This window comes from Lygodium microphyllum, chromosome 8 (assembly GCF_053477565.2).
Source record: "Lygodium microphyllum isolate KBCC chromosome 8, Lygodium_microphyllum_v1.1.10, whole genome shotgun sequence".
NCBI lineage: Eukaryota > Viridiplantae > Streptophyta > Polypodiopsida > Schizaeales > Lygodiaceae > Lygodium > Lygodium microphyllum.
In genome coordinates, this window is record NC_141142.1 from 152469755 (window position 1) to 152493901 (window position 24147).

The 24147-nt window shown below is 42.5% G+C and overlaps 1 protein-coding gene across 3 annotated transcripts; it reads left to right on the forward strand.

Moving 5' to 3' along the window:
• LOC148033011 (membrane-anchored ubiquitin-fold protein 3-like) lies at window positions 1-24147 on the forward strand. Of its 3 annotated transcripts, XM_087683715.1 has the most exons (5): window positions 1-230; window positions 377-539; window positions 1239-1720; window positions 21969-22136; window positions 23576-24147. In XM_087683715.1, exons 3-5 carry the CDS (start codon window positions 1588-1590, stop codon window positions 23629-23631), a joined length of 357 nt encoding a protein of 118 aa, XP_087539841.1. In that variant the 5' UTR covers window positions 1-230; window positions 377-539; window positions 1239-1587; the 3' UTR covers window positions 23632-24147. The 3 variants fall into 3 exon arrangements, with proteins under 3 accessions (XP_087539841.1, XP_087539840.1, XP_087539842.1); XM_087683714.1 differs by lacking the exon at window positions 377-539; XM_087683716.1 differs by lacking the exon at window positions 377-539 and having other exon boundaries at window positions 22083-22136.

A 24147-nucleotide genomic window follows, 5' to 3' on the forward strand; every position in this document is an offset into this window, starting at 1 on the left:
TCTCTCTCTCTCCCTTTTCCCTGTGCACAAGAGCCTGTTAATGGTTCCCCTTCCTCCTTCCCTTCTTCTTGTTGTGATATGTGTTGTGGTTTGTGCCTCCCTGCCTCGCTTTCTTCGCACAGAAAGAATCACCGCATTCCGACTCCTCTCGCGGGACCCCCTGCCGATCTGAAGCAGCAGCACACATTACTTCTCATCAAAACACGCCTCCGATTCGCGCCTGCCGTGGGGTAAGCCGTCATACATTCTCCTCTTCCATATCTTTGGATCGGCCTTGCCATCGCTAGACTTTGCCCGTTTTCTGCAAAGCTTAGGTTTCGTTTTAGCTATGCATTGCCTAAACACAACGATCACATTCTCCATTTACATTCGACAGAAGGACAGATACAAAAAGAATCCATTCCATACTTTCTTTACGTCTCTGAACTGTGGAGTAAGATGACTTCGATATACGTATTACAGGGCTGCTTGAGCGAGGCTCATGTGATATTCATTGTCATTCGAAAGAACACTACATATGAACAATACTCTCTAGTAAGGTAACATGTGTTGGAAGGCTGCTTGAACGAGGCTTAGGTATGAATATGTCCATTGACATTCTAGAGAACGCTAAATAAAAACCATAGTCTTCATCCTTTCTGAAGGTCTCTGAATGGTGGAATAAGTGGGCTTTGATGCATTTATTACAAGGCTGTGTGAATGAGCTCATGTAGGATTTGTAATGTAAGTATTGCCAACCATACCTGTACTTGAGGTAAATGTGCTAGCATGTAGAGAACCATTCGCTGCAAGCGTATGTCCAGATTTGTGGATGTATGATTTTTATGCTGACGCATGGTTCATGTGTTGTAAGCTGACATCAGACTATATTTGCCCTCATAGCTGTAAATGGCTCTAAGGGGAATATTTCTCCGATGGTTCATTTAACATTTCTCTGTGATATTTTGAGCTTCTATTGGCTTTACTTAGCTATTGAGGTATAGCATAACTCTAATGACATTCTCATAACATAGGTCTGGCAGATTGCCACGCTGTATGGATGATGTAAGTCTCGTAAACTAAGCTGCAAAACATCATTAGCCATTATTTAGCTTCACTTGTGGCTGTGTAGATAAAAATGCAGTTAAAGCTTTGATTTGATGTGCAGAAAATACAGATATCATTAACCCACTGTGTAGCTTTATTGGATTTTAGACGTGCACATAAATATGCAGTTAATGCTGTGATTTGATGTGCAGAGAATACAGTTGGGAAGTTGTGGCACTTACATAACGTGCAGTGTTTGGCTTGCATTGGCCTTTGGAAAAGGCAGGTGCGATTATGCAGATGCTTGCTAGTGTTGGGCGTAATGAAACTGAAGCACAACTACTGCAATGGAATTTGTTCTAGTCATAGAGGCATTGATGAATTTGCATAGCAGGGGCATGTTAGAATGATCAAAGAAAGACACAATATGACAATTCCTCTAGCCAGGTCCATTGAAGTATTTGCCAGCTGAGCCCTATTAGTCAAAGGGGTGGCATTGAGCTTCTTCATCCCACACTGCTGTTGATTTGTACACTACATAGAGTCATCCTGTGGCAAGGCATGGCAGCAGATGAATTACTGGAGCTGAGGTTTCGCCTTACTGATGATGGTACAGATATTGGACCAAATAGATATGCACCTGCAACAACTGTTGCATCCTTAAAGGAAAGCATACTTGCCCAATGGCCCAGAGGTAGTGAAAAACACGATTGGTATTGGCATTCAACCTTTGTTGACACCTTCTGTTTGCAAAAACTGAATGGTTAAATGTTGATAGGCTCAAGTTTTGAGTTGTATTTTCAAGAAATTATTCAAGTAGTTATATGATAGCTTAAGCTTTTAGTTGAACCACCCTGTATTTATATAATTGCCCATGGGTTTGGTTTTATAAGTCTATAAGAACAGGTTTCACTGTGTAATGCTTTCTGGTGGTATATGACACAATTCAAGTGTCCAATGTGTGTACTGAGAAACAGCTTTCATACCTTGTCCCATGTGGATGGCTGCTTCTCTAAGCTAGGTATCCTTTGTGAAAAGTATAATCATGGTGAGGGGGGTGGCTCAAAGGGCCAATTCAATCAATTAGGTGGTCGCTGTACAATATTTACTCCCATTTGTGCAATTTACTGCACCTTGTGTAAACTAGGGAATGGGGCCGATTGATTAACAGAAGTGCTTAGTGGCAGCGTGATGCTTCATGCTTCTCAATCTGCTATTATGGTTTGTTTGTGTTGGCCAAACTATAGGAACCAACAATTTTATGCACAGTTTGGCAGCAAACATGTGCAGCTGCTAAAAGAATTCTGCAACGCCCTGCACACTCTAGAAAGGGGAGTATAGGCAGTTCATGTGTGCCTGGCCACGAGAGAGAGAGAGAGAGAGAGAGAGAGAGAGAGAGAGAGAGAGATGGGTGTACTTTTTTCGATTAAAAAAATGTATGGATGAAGAGGGGTTTGTGTGTGTGTAAAGGTTTTTGTTAAAAAAAAGAGAGAGAGAGTTGTGTTGAAAAGGCCAAAGCCCTATTTGACTATTGAAGTTTATCGTTGGAACTGTAAAGAAATGCCCTAAACACAAGAACTGAAATACAATCATAGGATAAAGCACAAAGTAATAGCAAAACGTTGTTAGGGCTAGGGTAAGTTAGAGACAATGAACACAACAAATCATGATATGAATGAATCTGAATAGAATACGATGCTCAATGCAACAAACACACTATGTAGTGAATATTGAACCTTGAACTTTCGTGATGGGATGGAGCTTGTGGAATAGATGGTGCATAAGCAGGAGTGGGTGCGGTAATAGACAATTGCCTTGGAGGATGTTGCATAAGAGAAGGGGAATGGAGGTTGTATAGCTGTCACATGGATGTGAAGTTTTGAGTGCTTTAGTCTTGTTGACAATATTTGATTAAATTACTAATCAAATGTGCAAGGTTGTTTAGCACATGTGATGCACATGGCAATTATTTCATGATAACAGGCCAAGGACTTGAAGGATGTAGTGGGTGTCAAAGAAAAAAGTTGTGATAAGTTATGTTAGTCAGGCTTTGGTGGTGAATTAGTGTTAGTTTTGACCCTAGGACATTTGTTTGGTCAATAAGTGGTGTCAATGGTGACATTAGGGACTAGCATTAATTAATAAATTAATGCCAGTCTAAGGGTTAACAGAGGGTGGGGATCACTCCGAGTTGCAAATGGTCTACCCATTTAATTATGGATGGGCACATTTAATTTTGGGTAGGGTTAGAAGAATTGAAATTAATTTTTAGAATTATTTAATTTTAAAAATTGATTTAATGGCTAGATAATGCTGAAGATTGGGTTTAGAAGGTTGCCACTTGGCAAAAATACCCATGTAAACTGAGAAAACATTACGGATGCTTGCTATTGATGATTCTTCTTTCGTGAAGGATCATATTAATAGGTTGGAGGATACGAGGGATGAGCTTGCATTCCTTGGTAGGATGATCTTCAGAGGATATGGCTATGATTCTTTTGACTCAGGTGTCATCTTCCCGGTTTGATGTCTTCTATACTAGCCTTCTTACATTGCGGACTTGTAAGAAACTTCTATGGGAGGAGCTTGTCCCACTTGTTTGGGAGCATGAAGAGCATGCTAAAGAGGTTGCCAGTGGATCCACCTTCTGGAAAGCTTTTGTTGAAGGTTTGAGAGGTGGAAGCAAAAGAAAGGGAAGTCAAAGACTAAAAGACAGGAGAATTCTTCGGGTTCTTACCCCGATTTGGAGAAGCCTAAATTGCCCATATTGTAGCAAGGGGACATATTCAAAAGAGAAATATTGAAAGTACTCTCACCTTCGTTCGAGAGTGAAGGATAGAGCTGAAACATCCGAGCCTTCTATCTCTACTCTAGCAATTATCTATGAGTCAGTGTTCATTTATATTGTTGAGTTGGAGGAGCCTTCTTTAGTGGTTGCCTTGTCTTCTGAGAGGCCTTGGCTGGTTGATAGTGAAGCTTCTAGTCATATGACTCCACGAAGTGATTTGTTGCAGGATCTATACCCTTCTAAGGATTGAGTCACTATTGGTGACATTGTATCGGTGCCTATTTTGTGGTGGTGGCATCTCGCCTTTGTTTCTGGAGTGCGCTTCGAGTTCCCTTTCATAGGCTCTTTATGTTTTGGACTTCGGTTTTCCGTTTATGGCCTTACTCGGCTTGGTACCTGGGTTATCTTCATTGTGCAAGTCATTTGTATTGAGGATTCTTCTACAGGGTTTGTTATCGCTACAGGTTGGCAAGAGAGTGGGCTTTATAGGCTTCATTTCCCTTCTCTTATGCAAGGTCCTCCGAGGCAATTGTCTATTGCTACACACGATTCTGCTTGTGCACCACCTATTTCGTAGGTTCCTTTCCATCCCCTATCCGCTCCTCCGGTGGTTCCCTTGTATCCCCCATCCTGTTTAGAGGGGGATGATCTTGATTCTACGTCAACAAACTTCATTGACATTGACATTCCTCTTGCCAGCCTAGGATTTGTTTCTTCCTTGGCCTTCTGCCACATCCAGGATTCGAGAGGGGGTGTTAGTAGTCGTGTTATGTCTTGCCATCTCTTGCTTGTGAGCCTTAGTTTGAGTTAGATGAGGACTTTAAGAGCTTTGACCTATGTATCACTCGTTTTGACAGGAGGAGAATGTAGCTTATTCTAGGGCACTCAGTTTATTGCCTTTTAGTGCATTTTCTCCTTTAGTCGTGATTTTGTGTATATTTCCTGGTCCATTATTACTTTCCATAGTTTGCCTACACTTGTTGGATATTGTCCACCCTTTTTGGGATTTTTTCTAAGCATTTTTGGCATTTTTACCAAATGGTTGTCTGTTATTTTTGGCCTCAGATTTTAGGTTGGCTAGATGTGGGGATATTTGGCTTTTTATAGCCTCCCCACTTAGTTGGCAGATGATTCATCTCATCTTCTCCCTTCCCTGGTAGGTGCACACTCTGACTCTATCATCTTCCCTCTAGTGTTGCCATCATCATTAATTTGATATGATGTCCTCACTGACGGTGTGTCTACGTGCAGACTGATCATAAACAAATGTGACTTGCACATGCGAGGTGTACGTCAATTATTTCACAATGCAGGACCTAGGATCCTGAGATATCAGGTGGTGCCAAAGGTAAAAAGTGTAATAAGTTATGCTTAATAGGTACTAGGTGGTATTGGGTGCAGAACTTGGCCTAGAACATTTAATTAGCCATTAGTGTTAGTGATGGCGCTAGGAAATTGACATTAATTAATTAAATTAATGTCAGTTCCGAGCTAATGAGTACTCAAGATCACTTGGGCGATAAATTGCCCTGTTTTTAGGGATAATGCACGTGCGTTGTCGCGATAGTATGGTATTCAACATGCTTATTCTTTTTGAGCTGAATTGTAGCATTCACAAACTTTGTTGGCTTGCTTGTTGTTTCGATATCAGTTAAGAGATACTATTGATGACTTGGTTACATACATTGAATGGTTGAAATGTAGAGTTCAATCTCTTCAAGAGGAGGAATATGCTAAATACAAATTGCTGGCCCGAGTGAAAGTTTTGCATGATAATAATTGTAGATCTCATTAGTTCTTTGCTTGTTTACGCCATAAATACTATTGGGAAAATATTGTGTGTTTGTTTGATAAGTAGGGTGATATGGTTATTGAACCTGTCTCCATCATTTAAATGTGCGTCGACTATTATGAATCTTTGTTGGGTCCTCAGGAGGTTCTTTTTGATGCTGTTCTCTTTGCTCGCCGATATATTTGTGACTTGGTTAGTAATGAGGTTAAGCCTGAATGGGTCAATTTGATGGAGGTTGATAATATCTTAGAGGTTGAAGTGGAGGATGAGTTGTCCCATTTACCATGAAGGAAAAGCCTTGGTTGGGATGGGCTTCTGAATGAGCTATTTTCAACCCATATTGAGTAGCTTAAGGACCCATTAACTCGCTTGTGTCAGCAAGTCTAGAATTTTGGTTTGATGCCTTCAAATTAGAAGACTGCAGTGATTCGGTTGTTGCCCAAGGTTCCTTCTCGACTTCCTTGAAACAATGGAGACCCATTTCTGTTATGGGTTCTTTGTATAAAATCTTTTCTAAAATCATTGCCAATAGATTGTAGAAAGTATTTCCGCACTTGGTTTATCCACGTCAATATGGTTTCATAAAGGGATGGAATATCATGCATGACATTTTGAATGTTCAACTGGGGATTGATTATGCCAAAGCCTCTGGCCAATAGGTTGCTATGTCAGCTTGATCTTGAAAAGGCATTTGATCATGTGAGGTGGTCTTTCTTGTGGCAGCTGATGTCTACCATGGGCTTTGGTCCTCGCTTGACTTCTCTTATTGATACCATTAGTCAGGGTGCTGTGGTAGTATTGTACTAAATGGGGGGATCATTGATGAAATTGCCTTGTCTCAATCTCTTCAGCAAGGTTGCCCTCTCAATCCTTTGCTATTTGCCTTAGTTACTCACCCAATGTTCTCTTTGTTGGACAAGTTGGCTGATCAAGGTGAGATTGTTGGTTTGTCTCTTCCCGGTGATGCCCAACTTTTGGGTCAATCTTTGGCTGATGATTCCTTTATGTTTCTCAAGACTGATCAGACTAATGTGAATTGGGCAATGGCTATGTGGAATCTCTTTGCTTTAGCTTTGGGGCTTCATATTAATGCTTAGAAGTCTACATTGATTTCTTGTACGGAGAGTGATTTGCAAGCTTTGGGTTGGCAAGGAGCTGTGATTTCTAAAGGAGATATTACTCGACACTTGGGTTATTCTATTGGTGTGGATGTAGCTCCTCATGCCTTGCTTGATTGGATGTCATTCCATATACACGATCGGTTTATGTACTGGAAATCTCAAGGTTGGCCTTGTCATGCGAGGCTTAAAGTTGCTCAATGCATCATGATTAGTATGGTCTCGCTTTTTTTGGCCTTACTTCCTTAGACTAAGAAGTCTCTTTTGAAGCTGGTTCAGTCTATTTGCTTCATGTTGTGGCAAAAGAAAGGGAATCGTTTGGGCCAGGTGTGGATTTCTTGGTAGCATGCAACTGCTCATAAAAGGATGGGGGGATTAGCTTTATTGGATGTTCATTTCCATATGGTTGCTTTGAGATTGGCACTTTTCTAGGCTTTATGTGTGCAGAGTCATCCCTGGATAGTTAATTCCTAGAACTTGGAAGACTTGCAAATAGCATCAACATGGGAAACATGAGAAGCCTTAATAGTCTTCAAGAAAGCCATGAGCTAGAGCTTCTTAATCCATGCATATCAACTTTGCAAGGCTTTTATATCCCATGAACTCCTCTAGCTTGTAAAGTTGAGCTCTTTGCCCTCCTAGATAGTTCTCTAGAGTCTACACAGATTGTGTTTCTACAAAGGAATCCACACCATGCGAAAACACAAGTAGATAGTTAGGAAAGGTGCTACCTGATGATTTTGAGAACAAGTTGAGCTAATTAGATCTATCATCAGATGGTTGAGGTCAAGAGATGGGTCACTGGAAAGGTCAGTAGAACATGGCATATTCGGGACATCAAAATGAAGTAGCAGGAAAGATTTCTTCAACTTTGGAAGCCTAAGCTTCCTTATTAGGGTAAAGTTTTCATATGGAGGTTGCTTATTGGGGGTCTTCCAATTGGGGATGTGTTGCGTGCTTGCAAGATCTCCCTTGATCGCTATGTATTTTGTACTATACGTGATGAGACATTACTTCATCTCTTCGTCTCTTGCCTTGTTGCTCGACAGATTTGGAGTTTTGTTTCCCATGTGTGGTCCTCAGTGACTCAACAACAAATATCAGCTCGTTCGTGGATTATGGGAAGGATGCCTTCTATGTTTGCCTTGCAATTAGATCATTCTTGCCAACTTTTCCATTTCCTTAGATGGACAGCTTTGTGGCATATTTGGCATACTTGGAATGCCTTCATTTTTTATTTTGCCTTGGGTATCCATGGTCATGTGGCATGTGTTCGTGGTTTATTGTTATGGTAGATCTCCTCTATGGTTTTAGCTGACTTGGTTCTTCTTGACATTGTTGCTCCTTGGTTGGATATTGTTTGCTCCACTTCGACTGTCCTTTTTGTGTGATATTTGTGTTTTATGGTCTTAGAGGCCTTTCGGCTTGATTTGTGTTTGTTTTGTTTTTCTTGGCTAACCTAACGGTCTGATGTATATATTGCCATTTAATTCAATTATCTTCATGAAAAAAAGAAAAGAGAGAGAGACACAATTTGCAAGAGAAGAAGAAAAGAAACTTGCATTGAATAAGGAACAAATGCTAAATACAAAAGGAGGATTGATCAGTCCTTGCACGCAGCCCACTGTGTCAGGGAGGGCACCAGATTAGGCATCGATGACGACAGCATCGGAGATGGAGGAAGATGATGGAGTTGGAGTGTGCACTTGCCAGGAAAGAAGAAAGATGAATGAATGACTTTCAAGTGGGTAATGACTATAAATAGCCACAAAACCCCTAAACTAGCCGATTGCAGTCTAAAAATGCCATAAATGCTGCCCGACAGGCATTTAATGCTCGTTGTAGCATAACAAATGCCTAGAAAATGTTAGATGGCCACTAAAAAATCCGACTGGCAAGGACGATGTTTGGCAGGTGTGGATAGCCTGGGAAATGTCGAAACTATCCATTGAAAATTGGAACTCGACAAACAAAAGAAATACACCCAGATAGCAACTATAGAATGAGTAGGCTCCTCCATCAAAACACATGATAGACTTGCTAGAGCTCCAAAAGTTTTTGTCTGACTCAGATTGAGACTCACAGCTAGGAGATGATATGGCATGACAAACAAGATTCCTAACACCCCCTCTCAGATCCTGGATGTGGTGGAAGGCCAAGAAAAAACAGATCTTGGGGTGGCCAGACTAGAATCTGACATCGCTAACACCCCCTCTCAGAGCCTGGGTGGGGTAGAAGCTTGAGGGATCTGGCATGTCTCCGAAGTAGAGCCTGGGGAAGCACCTTCGTAAACAAATCTGCAAGATTGTCCTCCGTCTTGCAGTACTCCACAGCTATGGTCTCATCCAGAAGCTTCTCTCTGATGAAGTGGTACTGGATCTCTATGTGCTTCGTCCGGGCATGGAAAACAGGATTCTGTGCCAAGGCAATGCAACTCTCATTGTCGCATTGCAGCAAAGTAGGACGAGTCTGGGGCAGCCAAGCTACTCCAACAATCTCCGAAGCCATACAGCCTCACATGTGGTGGAAGACGCGGCCCGATACTCTGCCTCAGTAGACGAAAGGGCTACCGTGGGCTGCTTCTTGCTACTCCATGAGATAACACTTGCACCCAAGGTAAAACAGTAACCTGAAGTAGACCGTCTGTTGTCCACATCACCAGCCCAATCCGAGTCGCTCCAACCGGAAAGTACAAGATCTGAACCACCTGCGCTTGCTAGATAATGAATCCCTAAATGAGATGTCCCCCTCAAATACCGAAGTATCCTCTGGGCAGCTTGCCAATGCACTGTCTGAGGTTCACTCATGAACCCCACCAAGAGACCAATAGCAAAACAAAGATCAACACGAGTGTTGAGGAGCCAAATCAATGATCCAATCAATTGACGATAGCGGGAAGCATCCGCCAAGGGAGAAGCTCTGGGCAGCTTGCCAATGCACCGTCTGAGGTTCACTCATGAACCCCGCCAAGAGACCAATAGCAAAACAAAGATCAACACGAGTGTTGAGGAGCCAAATCAATGATCCAATCAATTGACGATAGCGGGAAGCATCCGCCAAGGGAGAAGCTGAATGTGAAGTGGGCTTCCAGTTCGGATCCATAGGAGTAGAAATGGTTCGACAATCCTCCATCGCAAAAGAAACCAAGAGCTCTTGTACATATCTCTGTTGAGAGATGAAAATCCTCCTCTGAGACTGATAAATCTCATGGCCCAAGAAGAAGTGGAGGAGACCCAAGTCCGTCATCTCGAACGCCTGATGTAAAGCTGCCTTCGTCTCTTTGACCTTCTGTGCATGATCACCTGTGACAATCAAATCATCAACATACAACACAAAAAGCACACAACCAACCTCGGAAGTGTGTACATAAAGTTGCGGATCGGCCTTGGAATGCCGATATCCCAACTGTGACTGAAGGAACGAATCAATCTTCTCGTTCCATGCATGTGGAGCTTGCTTGAGGCCATACAAGGCCTTCTTCAACCTGTAGACTTTCCCATTTGAAGATCCAAAGGCAGGAGGTTGCTCTACATAGATCTCCTTCTTCAAATCACCATTGAGAAAGGCCGACTTCATATCCAATTGGTAGACAGGCCATCTCCTATGGCCAGCCAAGGCAAGAACAGCTCGAATAGTCGCCATACGAGCAGTGGGGGCAAAAGTGTCATGACAATCAATCCTTGGGCGCTGTGCAAAACCTTTAGCAACAAGCCGAGCCTTGTGCTTGTCCAAAGAACGGTCGCTAAGGTACTTGGTCTTGAAGACCCATTTGATGCCAATCACCTTCTTATTCGGGGGGCGTGGCACGAGATACCAAGTGCCATTCCGCTCAATAGCCTCCAACTCAGCTTCCATAGCTTTCTTCCATGGTGCGGACTGTAAAGCCTCCGTCACGGAGGTGGGCTCTCGATCTTACATAACACGGGTCATCAAACAATAGTTAGAGCAAACAAGCTCCGTAGAATGCGCCTGGTGCCTCCGCGACCACCGCAGACCATCCTGCGGTCCCCACTCCTCAGGGACCCCCTCGATCCCTGAATCTCGGAGTGTGTCGCGGGCCCAATGAGGAGGAGGCCGGACCTCTCCTCTTCTCTCTCCATCAGCTGAAGACTCTGGGATATCCACCGGTGGTAACTCCTCGGGGGTGACCGGTGGAACAGTAGACTCTGTATCGGAAACAGAATCGGAATCAAAAGGCGCGGGCTCCAAAGGAACTGTTTCGGGAGTCCAACTCTCCCCTGGATCTCCAAGAATGGGATGCTCCTCACCCGCTGCTATGGCCGGAACCTCCGATGAGAATCTGCCCATGCGAAGGTCGCAACTGGGCAACACCAACTGATGAAGGAGTCATGTGCCGGGAGGCACCATTGTGAACGATCCACTCTCGAGCCTGGGGAGCTGTCATCGCAGCATCAGAAGCATTCGGTGTAGAGTCCTCAATGACAGCTAGATGAAGAAACACAGCTGATGAGGGTGCAGGCACCGCTCTAGAATCCTTCGTGTCCTTCTTGTTGGTGTCCTTGTCTTTGTCAGGGCAATCCTTCTTCCAATGGCCGGTCTTTCCACAAATATGGCATGTGGATTCTTTGTCCTTGTCCTTCTTTGACTTGTTGTCCTCCTTCTTCTTCTTTTGGTCCTTCCCCTTCTTTTGAGAGGCTTGACCTGTCAAGGCTTCCGACTTGGAAGCATGCTGTCCCTTCAGTTGTTCCTCTTGGTCCAAGACCATAGGAACCAACTCTTCCCACCGAAGAGTAGACTCACGCCCCGAAGCAATAAGGGCGGAGTAGAAAGCACCGAATCGTGGCGGCAACTGGGACAAGAGTGTGATCGCTATGTCTTCGGACGGAGGAAATCGGCTTCCCCGCGTTCTGAACCTGCATCTGAAGCTGTCTAAGCTTGTTGATGTGCAACGAAGAAGACTTGTTTACGAACAAGGTCCGCATTTGCACCTCCAAAGAAACCCGCTTCATAAGGGTCATCCGGTTATACATCTGATCAAGCTCCAGCCATATCTTCCGAGCCACCGTCAAGTGCTTTATGTGGGCTATCACGGCTGTAGTACAAGACAGAAAAAGAAAAGAGCGAATCCGGGCATTCAGTTTGTCACAGTGAAACTGTGCCTTGGCTAACTCCGCACAAGCATCGGAAGAGAGTTTGGACTCATCTCTCACCAAGGGCCGGTCAATCTCCTCCTGTTCAAGCTCCGCCAAATCGTAGGATTGAAGGATGGCCAACATCATCACGCGCTAGATGCGGTAATTGTCGCCATCGAGCTTTTGATCGGCGGGAAGAGCCGGTAAGACAGGCACCTTCCGGTCCATGATCGTCTGGAACTCCAAGTCAATCTCTGTAGACATCTTCACCTGTAATGCCTTCACAAATGCAAAAGCAGCCCCCTCTGACCGTGAAAATGCAGCCTGCTAGGGCTCTTTCTTTTGCGTACCGTACCTTCTTCACCCGCCGGAGGCGATGAAAAAACAAAACCTGCACTTGAAAGCTGAAAACTCAGCCTTCCTCCTCTTCAAATAGCAGCAAACAGCAGCAAATCCACCAACTGGACTCCTTTCCCGCGCGCCTACGCTCGCTTCAGCCTTGTGCCGAGGCGCAGCCCTCCCGCTCGCCCTCGAACGCTGGAAACGCAGCCTTGTGTCGCGATGGAATCTCCTCTTCAGGTTGGTTCTTCACTCAGTTAGCCCTTCTTCATTGCTCTGATACCATGTCAGAGTGCAGCGATGCAGAAGCGTGGGACCAAGACTGAGAGAGAGAGAACGCAAAGAGAAGAGAGAGAAAGAGACAGTGGAAGACGAAGATCTGCTGTATAAAGTGTGCTGTATACAAAGATATGCAGATATGTACACGGGCGCAGTGCGCGGGACTGTGTGTCTCCACCTCGATGATGCAACCTGCTGTTCACCTCGAAGTCTGCTGCAGTCTGCACGATCTCCAACCTGAAATCTGCAAACAGAGACGTAATTTGCACAAATTTCCAGCCTGAAACCTGAGATCAGAAGTGGGAGAAGCAGTGCTGGACATCGGCTATAAATAGCCAGAAAATAGGCGCCAGAAATAGGCAGGTCGGCTGCATTAAATGCAGCCAACTGGTGCAGTACAGTCGGACTGCCACGTGGCAGTCCGACTGGTCAGTCCGACTGTGGCCAGACCAGAATCTGACATCGCTAACAAGTGGAATGCCAATGTCGACGAAGTTTGTCGATGAAGACTATTGATGAAGAAGCTCCTCACTATCTTGGGAAATCCCTTTTGAAACACTAGGGCCCAAGAAATCCACAATTGCATCATCGAGATTGTCCTCCTTTGAAGGGGATGGGGGGTACTAGGGAACCATCAGAGGAGATGGTGGGGGATGGGAAGTGTTCTCCTTTGAAGGGGATGGGGGGGTACGAGGGAACCACAGGAGGAGATGGTGGTGGATGGGAAGGAACTTGTGGAAAAGATGATACATAAGCGGAAATGGGTGTAGCAATAGACAACTACCTCGGAGGAGCCTACGTAAGAGAAGGTAAAGCCCACTCTCTTGCCAACCTAGCGCAAGAACAGCCCTTGTAGAAGAATCCTCAATACAAACGGCCTGCTCGGTGAAGACAACTCGGGTACCAAGCCTAGTAAGATCATAAACTGAGACGAGTGGAAAGCCCAAGCTTGGAACATAAAGTGCATGTGAAAGGAAGCTTGATACCCGGTCAAGAAACAAAGGTAGAGTGCCAACACCACAAATAGGCATTGATACAATGCCACCGATAGTGACTGAACCCTCAGAAGGGCATAGATCTGGCAACAAATCATCTTGTGGAGTCATATGAACAGAAGCTCCATTATTAACCAACCAATGCCTCTCAAAAGATGAGGGAACCATTGAAGAAGGCTCCTCCAAGTCAACAATATGAAGGAACATTGACTCATGGGTAAACGTTGGAGTAGAGGTAGAAGGCTTCCATGTTTTAGCTCCATTCGTTGCTCTCAAATGAAGGTGAGGGTACATCTTTCAACATTTCTCCTCTAGATGTGTCCCTCCACAGTATGGCCACTTAGGCTTCTCCGAGTTGGAGCGAGAACTTGAAAAACTCTCCTATCTTTTAGCCTTTGATTTCCTTTCCTTTTGCTTCTCCCCTCTCGAACCTGCAACAAAAACTTTGGTGGAGATGGTCCCATTGCCCATCACTTTTTCACGCTCGTTATGTTTCAAAACAAGTGGAGCAAGCTTCTCCCATAGAAGCTTCTAAGTTCCCATGGGTCCGTGATGTAAGAAGGCTGGTATAGAAGACATCAAATCAGGATGGTAGTTGAGTCAAAAGAATCATAGCCATATCCTTGGAAGAGATTATCCTCCCAAGGGACACAAGTGCATCCCTCGTATTCTCCAACTGGTTAATATGATTCTTCATGGAAGGAGAGTCATCAACAACGAGCATTCGTAATGTCTTCTTGAGAGTAGTTCGGTGGATAAATGTTTTCTAATGGTGCAAAGAAGCAAGCTTTGTCCACACTTTCATTGTTTTCCGTAATTTGCGCACATGCACTAGGATCTTATAAGCTCATAAAGACAAAAGTTCCGGCTCTAGAGTTGAGCCGATCCCATAAGCCACACCATCCATCGATGATTCAACTATGGGATTCTCCATTGGACGGGGAAGAGGGTGAATAACAAATTCCCAAACATTGAAGGTATCAATGATATGCTCCACCTTACATGACCAAAGCGAGTAGTTTGAACCATCATGCTGGTCCTCTTTGGGTATAGAAGGGAGTACGGGCACCTGTATAGAGGGTGAAGGCATATGAAGACGAGTAGAATGGGCCTTTTGTGAAACATGGAGAGAATAGGGAGTAGAGGGTTCTTGAACAAATGGGCTGGTGACCTTTGTTCGTCGCGTGAACTAGCATGAAAATCTCTTCGTCTCTCAAAGGAAGGAATGGAGACCTCATGCTTTGAGTTAGCAAAGAACTAGTGATAAGACATCTTCGTATATATTTGGAAACAACCACAAAAAGTTGCATTTGGCTATGGACAGCCTTGGAATAGGAGGAATTGGCTACATGATGCAGAGATCTTGATGTAGGTCCTAGGACGTCCACCTGAAGGAGAAATACTATGGGGTGCTCATGAAGGTTGTAGAAATGTTATATTTATAAGGTAAATTAAGGGAAACATGCACGAGGCATGACTGTCCGGGGTCTTGGGCGCCCGAACGGGGTTTAGGGGAGCCTTGAATTAAAGAGAGTCCAAGAATAGTAGGACTCACTAAGGTTTGACGGCTGGCGCAGTTTTGCAGTAGCATTGTTTCCTCCCGACTGAGCCAGCATTTGAATCGCCACTAGCTGACTGAAATTAGTCAGACTCGTCATACATATAAAAGACATATGCGTGGTTCAAGTGATAGTCCCGTTTTCTGCCAAAGAACTTCATTTTCAGCGTGACTGGTCTAGTCCGGGAAGACAAAAACTGTTCCTTACTCTTTGGGCTTATTAATAAACCAGCAACAGTAGCCCTGCCATTAAAACCAGGGAAGTACTTTACTTTGCATGCAAATTTCTTATCTCTGCTTTCCAATTCCAGTGTATTAATGGCAGAAAAAGGGAAAGAGGGAGTAATGGAAGGTTCTAGTTCTGGGGACCACCCTATGGTAGATCCCCATGAATCAGAGATACAAGAAGAATAGTGGGAAGAATTCTTTGCTACACGAGAACAATTTGATGATGTTACTGCTCGTGTGCAGGCTCAGGGGGTTCAAATGGAATTTTTAACTCAAACACCCTATGGTAGATCCCCATGAATCAGAGATGCAAGAAGAACAGTGGGAAGAATTCTTTGCTACACGAGAACAATTTGATGATCTTACTGCTCGTGTGCAGGCTCAGGGGGTTCTAATGGAATTTTTAACTCAAACACTCACTGAAATAAAATCTCAATTAACTTTATTGTTAGAAAGGGATAAAAATAAGATAGAAACCTCGGATGTCCCATCTTCATCGAAAGATTTAGATGTGACTATGCGAGATCCTAAGAAATCCCACCACAAGTTCAGGGATAATCCAGTTCTAAAAGATATGAAACCCCCTTAGTTTCACGGGGAGGAAAAAGATAGAAATAAAGATACAATCTTTAATTTTCTCCAAAAATGGGAAGATTTACATAAACTTAAAAATACTCCACCACATCTCCAAGCACTGGAGGCTAGTTTAACTTTGGGGCCCAATGCGTATAAATGATGGCGAACTTTAAAGAAGGCAAATAAAATACCTGAAACTTGGGCTCAATTTGAATCCGTTTTTTTGAAAGAATTCCTTCCTGAAAATGAAATGGAAAGAAATTGGGAAGATTGGGATTATGTCAGACAAAAGGGAAGACCCCTGCTGACATATCTGGAGGAATATGGTGAGATAATCCTCAAATTGAAAGGAATAGATGAATTTCAAAAGACAAGAGGATTCATTAGGGGACTAGATAAAGCCTGTAAAAAGGAAGTAAAAAGGAGTTCACCTAAGACGCTGGAAGAGGCAATTAAATTTGCATTAATCAATGAAGATAGTATGTGTCCAGGTACACTCACTAGTCTCACTGATACGGAGCCCAAGTCTAAGGAATTGGAAACCTCAAAATTTGTGAGCAAATTTAAAAGGAAAATGCCATTTTTAAAGGGTAAAAAACAACCTTTTGAAAAGAAACAATATGTGAGGCCAAAGTTAAGTCCTGATGACTTTGATAAGCCAAAAAAAAAAGAGCTGTGTTTCAATTGCCTATCCCCTAACCATGCTGCTTGGAATTTCCCTCAAAAGAAAAAGGGAGAAGATAAAGGAAAGGATAAGGACAAGGGCAAGGGAAAAGAAAAATAAATCCATGCAGTGCAGACCTTAGAATTAAAGGGGCATGAAAGGTATAAATCTTTAGAGGTCTTGCACATGGATGTACAACACAAGTGTTGTATGTCAACTTCTATGTGGCAGCCTACCTTTGGGCCACATGATTTAGTTAGAGTGCATGGATTGATAGCTGGAAAGAGGGTTAGAGTCATGATTGATGACTTTGCTACACATAATTTTATAAATTATGCACTTGTCAAAAAATTGAAACTTCCCCATCAAAAGAGTGGGCATCAATATGTTGTTCGTATGATGCAAGGTTAAGATAATAAAATATGGGATACAATGGTATCCAATTTGGAAATTGAGATTCAAGGATATAAAGATAAACTTGATTTCCAAATTATGAATATGGAAAGAGCTGATATTGCTCTAGGGAGGGAGTGGCTATGGGGATTGGAACCATCCTTAAAACGTAGTTATCATCATAATATACTGGAATTTGAAAGGGATGGTAAGACTTTTGTCATTCAAGGTGAACATGAAGTATCTGATAATCCTTTGTTGTGTTCCACTGAGGTTCAGAAGCTGATAAAGAAGGAAGCTTGTGAGGTATATATGTTATGGTCTCTTCCTGTACCAAACACTTTTACTTTCTGTAATATAAAGCAACAATTTTCTTATGTTTGTGAGTTGAATGCAAATAATGAATTAAGTAGTTTGTTAGATGAATTTAAAGATGTGTTTCCTTCTGATTTACCTAGTGGCCTTTCACCAGATAGGGGTGATATAAATCACCCAATTGACACAAATAAGGATACACACCCTATTTTTAAACCACCGTATAAGTTAAGTGAAACACAGCACCAAGAGGCACTAGTAGCACTCCAAGTCACAACCACATCCCAAGGATTAGTACACCACCAACCCACACTATCCCGGTGTATGCCTTTATGGTCGTTTCTGGCAAATGGTTTTCCAAAACACCAATTGCCACAAAGCTTGGGGGGGTGCAAATGGAGTCCGTAGTGGACTTTTTGTACGATATGTAAGAGATGTTGACGATATCTGTTAAGTTGGAAATGTAGCAATGTGAAAGTATATTGCAATGCTCAAGAGGGAAAAACGCTTAGAATCTAGTGGAGGTTTCATGACAAGTGAAGTTAGAGATGAAGTTTCCATGTGCTTCTAGATGAAGTTTTAGTATTGTAGCAATGTGAAAGTATAAAGCATTGCAATGCTCAAGAGGGAAAAATGCTTAGAATCTAGTGGAGGTTTTATGACAAGTGAAGTTAGAGATGAAGTTTCCATGTGCTTCTAGATGAAGTTTTAATATTGTTTTACCTATGATGGATGCAATGGATGGAGGAGGATGACCTAGAACATCATTCTCAGTGATGCACTTTATCTTAATGTGTTTCAGTTAGAGTTAGATTTTGGATCGGGCTTTTTAGACTCAGCAGAGCATAGAAGGTCTAGAGTATTGCTTGATGCTTAAGGAGGAGGTTGTATCTCCACTCCCCTAGTGATGGACAACTTGGTTATGTAATGGATCTCGGATGTACGTGGGTTGCATCTAGGGTATTGTGCACTGATAGTATTTCTACCATTGACATCACTATCGAGTATACTAGTCACTTTGAGTTGGTATGTAGATGTGTATGGTTTGCAACTAGGCTCTAAAACTATACATTCGTAAGGTTGTTGGTTTGTATGAAATACGTGGAATGAACATTTGGATGTGATGTACATTTGGATGTACTTGGGTTGCATCTAGGGTATTGTGCACTGATAGTATTTCTACCATTGGGATCACTATTGGGTATACTAGTCACTTTGAGTTGGTATACTAGCAAATGCAGGCCCAAACTGTCACACAAGTGACCAAGGTACAAACAAGTACCAACCAACAATAAATGACCACATAGAAGTAGAGATTTCAGATCTGTAATTAAATTTTCAGAAGCTTCAAACCATGTGCTACAACATTCCACAACTGATTACAGCTGTTCCAAGGGCATATACATCACATTACATGAGAAATCCCAAATTTTAGCTGCAATTTCTGTTGTACATGTACCCATGGGCATAAAATTTGACACGCACAGTCAAAAGCCCCAATTTTTTGTGCTCAAAGCATTAACCATGCATTTGAACTGTCTTTGAAATGCATAGAATAGGCCAATTTTACCAAAATAGAGCAATTTCAGCAAAACCCCCAAATTTACTGATCAATCTGTCCCAATTGCATTAATACATGTTCTCGAACGCATAAAACGAGCAAAATCAGCAAAATTTCACAAAATTTTGCAAAAGCCCCAAATTTCTCGAGTCCAAATGTGCACCAATGTCAACCAATCTAACTTAGTCGAATAGAATTTCACCAATATAGTAAAAGCCCCAAATTTTATGGATCCAATGTTGAGAAATTTTATTCAGATGAGCAAAATTTCAATAATTTTGGCGAAAATTGAAATGCGCACAATGTCTACAATTTCTGACGTAGATGCCTTAATTTTGCATGAACAACACTCAGTTTGGAGAAGCCCCATATTTTTGGGCTTAGATTGCACAAAAATTTGAAGGTGTGTCTCCACGCATGAATCCTCGGTAAGGGAATTTAAAAAAAAAGGATTTTGAAGAGAAAAAAAATGTTGAACGACGGGTCCGTTGACCCGCCGTGCAGGTCGCCGCCTGGTCACCTGTCCGTCCCATCGCGTGCTGACAATCGCATGGTTATTCGTCAGCGCCCATTGTCTAGGCAGCTGGTCCTGTCCATCTCATGAGCCTTGCTGGTCCGTCGTGCCTATTGCTGCCCGTCATGTCTACTGGACTGTGCTGCGTCTGTTGTCAGCGCCTCAAATTGCCTTGATTGTCGCCTATAGTCTGCTACCCATCGAGATTGTGTGCCACTCATGCGACTCTTGAAACACCGCTTGCTGGTTCGTCAATTTCCTCTGCTACACCCGTTAGACAGTGACGTGTGCTTGTTGCTAAGCCTATGCGTGCCTGTCGACTATCTTGAGACGCGTGCACACTTGAGCTGTCCTTTGCCTGCTCTGATACCAGTTTGTAGTGATCGGGAGGCACAAAGATCGAGACAGTCAGTGTTCGTTAGCAGCAACAAGTCAGAGTGAGAGAGAGCAGAGTAGAGAGTGTGCAGTATGATTTGTGGGTACAATGATGAGTGTACCACTTTAGATTTTTAGATAGATATATATATGAAAGTACAAGTACTAAGGGTGTGTTCACACCCGTGCACGTATAAAAGAGCACGATGGCCCTTTATCCCAATAGCGCCATTGACGATTTTGAAGAGCGTCTTGCTAACTTTCTGGCTCGGATTATGCTATACAATGTGCTGTAAGCAAAGACTCAAATGAAGCTTGAAAGGAGATGTGAAATTTTGAGATGCTTTAATCTTGTTAATAACATTTGATTAAGTTATTTTTCAAATTTGCGAGGTTATTTGGCATTTGTGATGCACATGGCAGCTATTTCATGGTAATAGGCCAAGGACCCCGAGGATGCAGTGAGTGTCAGAGGTAAAAGTTGTGATAAGTTATGTTAGTTGGGCTTTGGGGGTGAGTTGGTGTCAGTTTTGACCCTAGGACAATTATATGGCCAATAAGTGTTGGTGGTGACACTAGGGATTAGCATTAATTAATGAAGTAGTGCTAGTCTAAGGGTCAATAGAGGTTGGGGACTACTCCAGGTTGCAAATGGCCTAGCCAATTTAATTATGGACATGCACATTTAATTTTGGGCAATGTCTAAAGGGTTGAAATTAGTTTTCAGGATTATTTTATTTTGAAAATTAATTAAATGATTGGATAATGTTGAAAAATGGGTTTAGAAGGTTGCCACTTGGCAAAAATGCCCATGTGAAACTGAGAAAACGTTTTTTGGGGCAAGGCCTTAGCCATTTAGGTAGTTTACAGCTCGAGAAAGAGAGAGAGAGGGAGAGCTGTTGGTCCAGTTTTTGGTTGGAGAACAACAATTTGCTGCAGAAGACTACCATTGGAGGCCTCAATAGGAAGGGGACAGTAGGGGGTGACCTTCTAGGGCTGGCAAGAGCATTGTCAATCAAGTGACAACATTTTGGAGGTGCTTGGCAGTAGGTGACTGCAATAAATGCAGGTTGGAGCAGGCAACACACAGAATTTAGGGTTTTCTTGCGAAGAAAATAAGTTTTCTCTCTCATCTTGGCTTTCTCTCACCTTCTCCAACCCATTCTCAGGAGATCTCAGCATTTCTCAACTATTTTGAGCAGATCTCAACCAAATTTGGTGGACAGCAGAGAGATCTCTGTTGTAAACCCTAAATTTATGCAAAAATTAGGGTTTGATAGCTACCTTGGTTTCAGAGGCAAGCTGGGCAGCTCTTCTAGGGTCCTTAGGAGTGGAATGCAGTGAAAGGATCCTCGACTCCCACAAGTTTTGTTGGTACCAAGTAACCAATCTCATAAAGGGGTGTTGGGGTTGAAGAATCTGTAGGAAGGTCAAGAGTGGGACTGCTTGTTGTAAATGGAGATTTGGAGCTGGCCAATGGATTCCTTGTGACTAGAGGAGAATATTGGTGGTTGTCTCGTCTCCATACTCGCTGTCAATGCATTCTCCATGATTGTAATTTGCAATTTTTGCTGTAGCCAACCAAGAGGTGAAGTAGAATTATAGCAAGTCTGTCTTTCCAAATGAGCCCTTAACGTCAGAAAATGTTCAAGAGCTGATTTAATCTTGAAGGGGCTGCTTGTTCATGCATTAAATCTCAAAGGGGTTGCTCATTGTGAGTGAGATGCTCATTGGGTGAAACTTTCACACCAATTGAAAGATTGGTTTTTGACCTTAGAAATGCACATTTCCCAAGTTCTTGTTTTTCTATCCTTGAGCTACGCAGCTCTTGACAGCACCTTTGCTTCCACCTTTGAGCCACATAGCTCTTGATATTGTCTTATGTCATTGACCATACAACTAGGTGCCATGCCCAAGAGCTCATTGCTCTAGATTTGACATTTTATGTTAATATTTAATTCGTAAGGATTTAACTTCTTCACATCTTGGTGCCATGTGACTTGTCGAACACTTGTACCTAGAGTTGTAGTGTACTTGAATTTGAACTTCTATCTACAAATTTGTGACCATGGTTTATTTGTCTACAAAGTATAGCTATCCTTGTTGGACTTGGGAATTGTCTAATTGCATTATTGTATTTACCTTCATAATATTTGACCAAGTTTATGGACTATTCGATCTAGGTTGTGGATAGTTTCCCAGAAATCTACAGCATTTTGTTGGAACATATCCTGTCATTTAACCTTTGTAGTTCTATGAGTGCCTGTTAGGGGTCATTTGATACACTTTAATGTATATGTTTTTTACAATATTCTATCATCAGGCTTAAGTTCCATCTATGTGGTTGTTTTCAGAGAGATCTAATGCTCCTAGGGCATTAAGTGACATTAAATTGATTAATGCGGGAAAAGTTCTAGAGAACAATAAGACTTTGGCTGAGTCACGAGTTGCTGTTGGTGAGCTTCCAGGTGGAGTCATTACGATGCATGTGGTGGTTAGACCACCAACTTTGGACAGACCTGGTGAGTCTTTGACAAATGGAAAATTTTATTCTTTAACATGTAGAGACAATATATCCTGTGGAAATAGGAAAGTGAAATAGTTATCAGAAATTTGATGCGAAGACTTTGCATGGCATTAATCAATATGGAGTGGTTAGGAGGGTCTTTTATAGATTGAAGTCACATCCAGAACTGGTTCATTTATACATGCTTGCCTTGTTGTGGGCTATCATTTAAGCACGATCTTGTAGATCTGGAATATCAGCTTGCTTTGTTGATATTTTCTTGGCTTTAAGTGTCACTCTGAATTGGAAACCCCTTCAATTTCCAGGAATGCTGGCCAGAATATGAATCGCCTTTGGTAATATGTGCTTATGCCGTGGTTGTGATGGTGTGAGAATGTTACCGTTAAGTATATGATCAGGCAGTATGTATATGAAAGCATAAACTGCACCACTCTGCATAAAGGGTAATGACACAAAGTTGGGGAACCACAGAGTGTAACCTTCTTGCTAGTACTGGTTGATTCCTAGGCTTTGGTTTTGGATGCATACTTCGTGTATAAAGGGGTGAATTCCAAGTGAGCACTTGCATCTCTCACAAAACTTTGGATGCATATTTGGATTATCAAGGGGTGATTGTGAGTGAGCACTTGCATCTATCACCAATACAAGGATAAGATGATAACAACAGTATGGATTGCAGAATTGAGCTTGCATGCGACACTGCGAGCTTAGTTAGGGGTTAAGGTATTTGATTTGGACCATGGCATAAGTTGGTCAACTCTAACAAAGGCAACCAGAAAAATTCTTGAGGTTACTTATGCAGAACGTGAGGCATTGTTTTGATAAATGTCTTAGGTCCCAATTCATTGAGTCAAAGTCATAATCTGAATGCATGTATCAAGTACCAACTTAGTGAAAACATCAGGATGGCAGTGAGAACAACTTTGTGCATCTGAATGCATGTATCAGGTACCAATTTAGTGCATGCATTGGGATGGCAGTGAGAACAACTTTGTGTTTTTGTAGGTTGGATTAACAACTTCAAATATTGTAGAAGTTATCAGCATAAGTGTCTCATGCTTTGAATGATGAAAAAAATCATGCATTTGACTCTACTAGGTTTGATTATTACTGAATGCAGCAGGCTGGCAGACAAAACTTTTGTTTCTTTAGATTTTCTAAAGGTTGCTTGAAAACTACGCATATCATTAAAGTCCTTTAGGAATTGTTGGCAAAACCAATTCTGCTTTCAATGATCATAAAAGTTAAAATTGTAACCACAAGATTGTAATGTGTCATACAGCTCCAGCCTGTCATTGGTTTTTGTGTGCATGCAAGTGCGGATATGAGAGAGAGAGAGAGAGAGAGAGAGAGAGAGAGAGAGAGAGAGAGAGTCTTTTACGAAAAAAAAAAGAGAGAGTGAGTCTGATTTTGAGTTTTTAAAATCCTGTACAGATGAACCACCTCCTGGCCCCCCAGGAAAAGGTTGTTGTTCCTGCACGATCCTTTAGGCAGCTGAGGGTGCTTTTAACAGTCCAAGACTACCATGGATGATTCATGAGGTTATTGCTTGGTGAATGGTACAAGAGGTCGGCCGGTATGAGAGGTTTTCATTCATCAGAAAAATGTTACCAGTATATCTTCTTCTGATGTAATGCATGTCACAGTTGCTGCTTGTGACATGGTGGCCAGGCTTCATCTTTTGCCCTTCCTTCCCTGCCCTCGGCCATCCACTTCTCATGCTGTAGGGAATAATCCCATATAAGTCCGTTTTCTTTATTGTTTTTCTGGTCGCTGCATCATGGCACTTTGTTTGCACGAGTGTTATCATCTCAAAACTTGTCTATCTAGGATTTACTTGGCCAAGGGTGACATGCTATGACAAAGAAAGGGTTGGATCATCCAAAGTGCATTTCAGTAGCAATGGTCAGTTTGTCAAGTGGGTTGTCTTATTTGTTGATAAGCTGTAAAAAGCTTCAGGACATGTGTACAGTCGAGGTTATCCAAATTGCAGGCTCCTTCCAAAA

Bases quoted from the DNA above. Each gene is read 5' to 3' on its own strand.
- LOC148033011 (XM_087683715.1), top strand. From the start codon at position 1,588: ATGGCAGCAGATGAATTACTGGAGCTGAGGTTTCGCCTTACTGATGAT. The intron at 1,721-21,968 runs GTAGTGAAAAAC...GGTTGTTTTCAG, and splicing joins ACTTGCCCAATGGCCCAGAG to AGAGATCTAATGCTCCTAGG. The intron at 22,137-23,575 runs GTGAGTCTTTGA...AATCCTGTACAG, and splicing joins ACCAACTTTGGACAGACCTG to ATGAACCACCTCCTGGCCCC.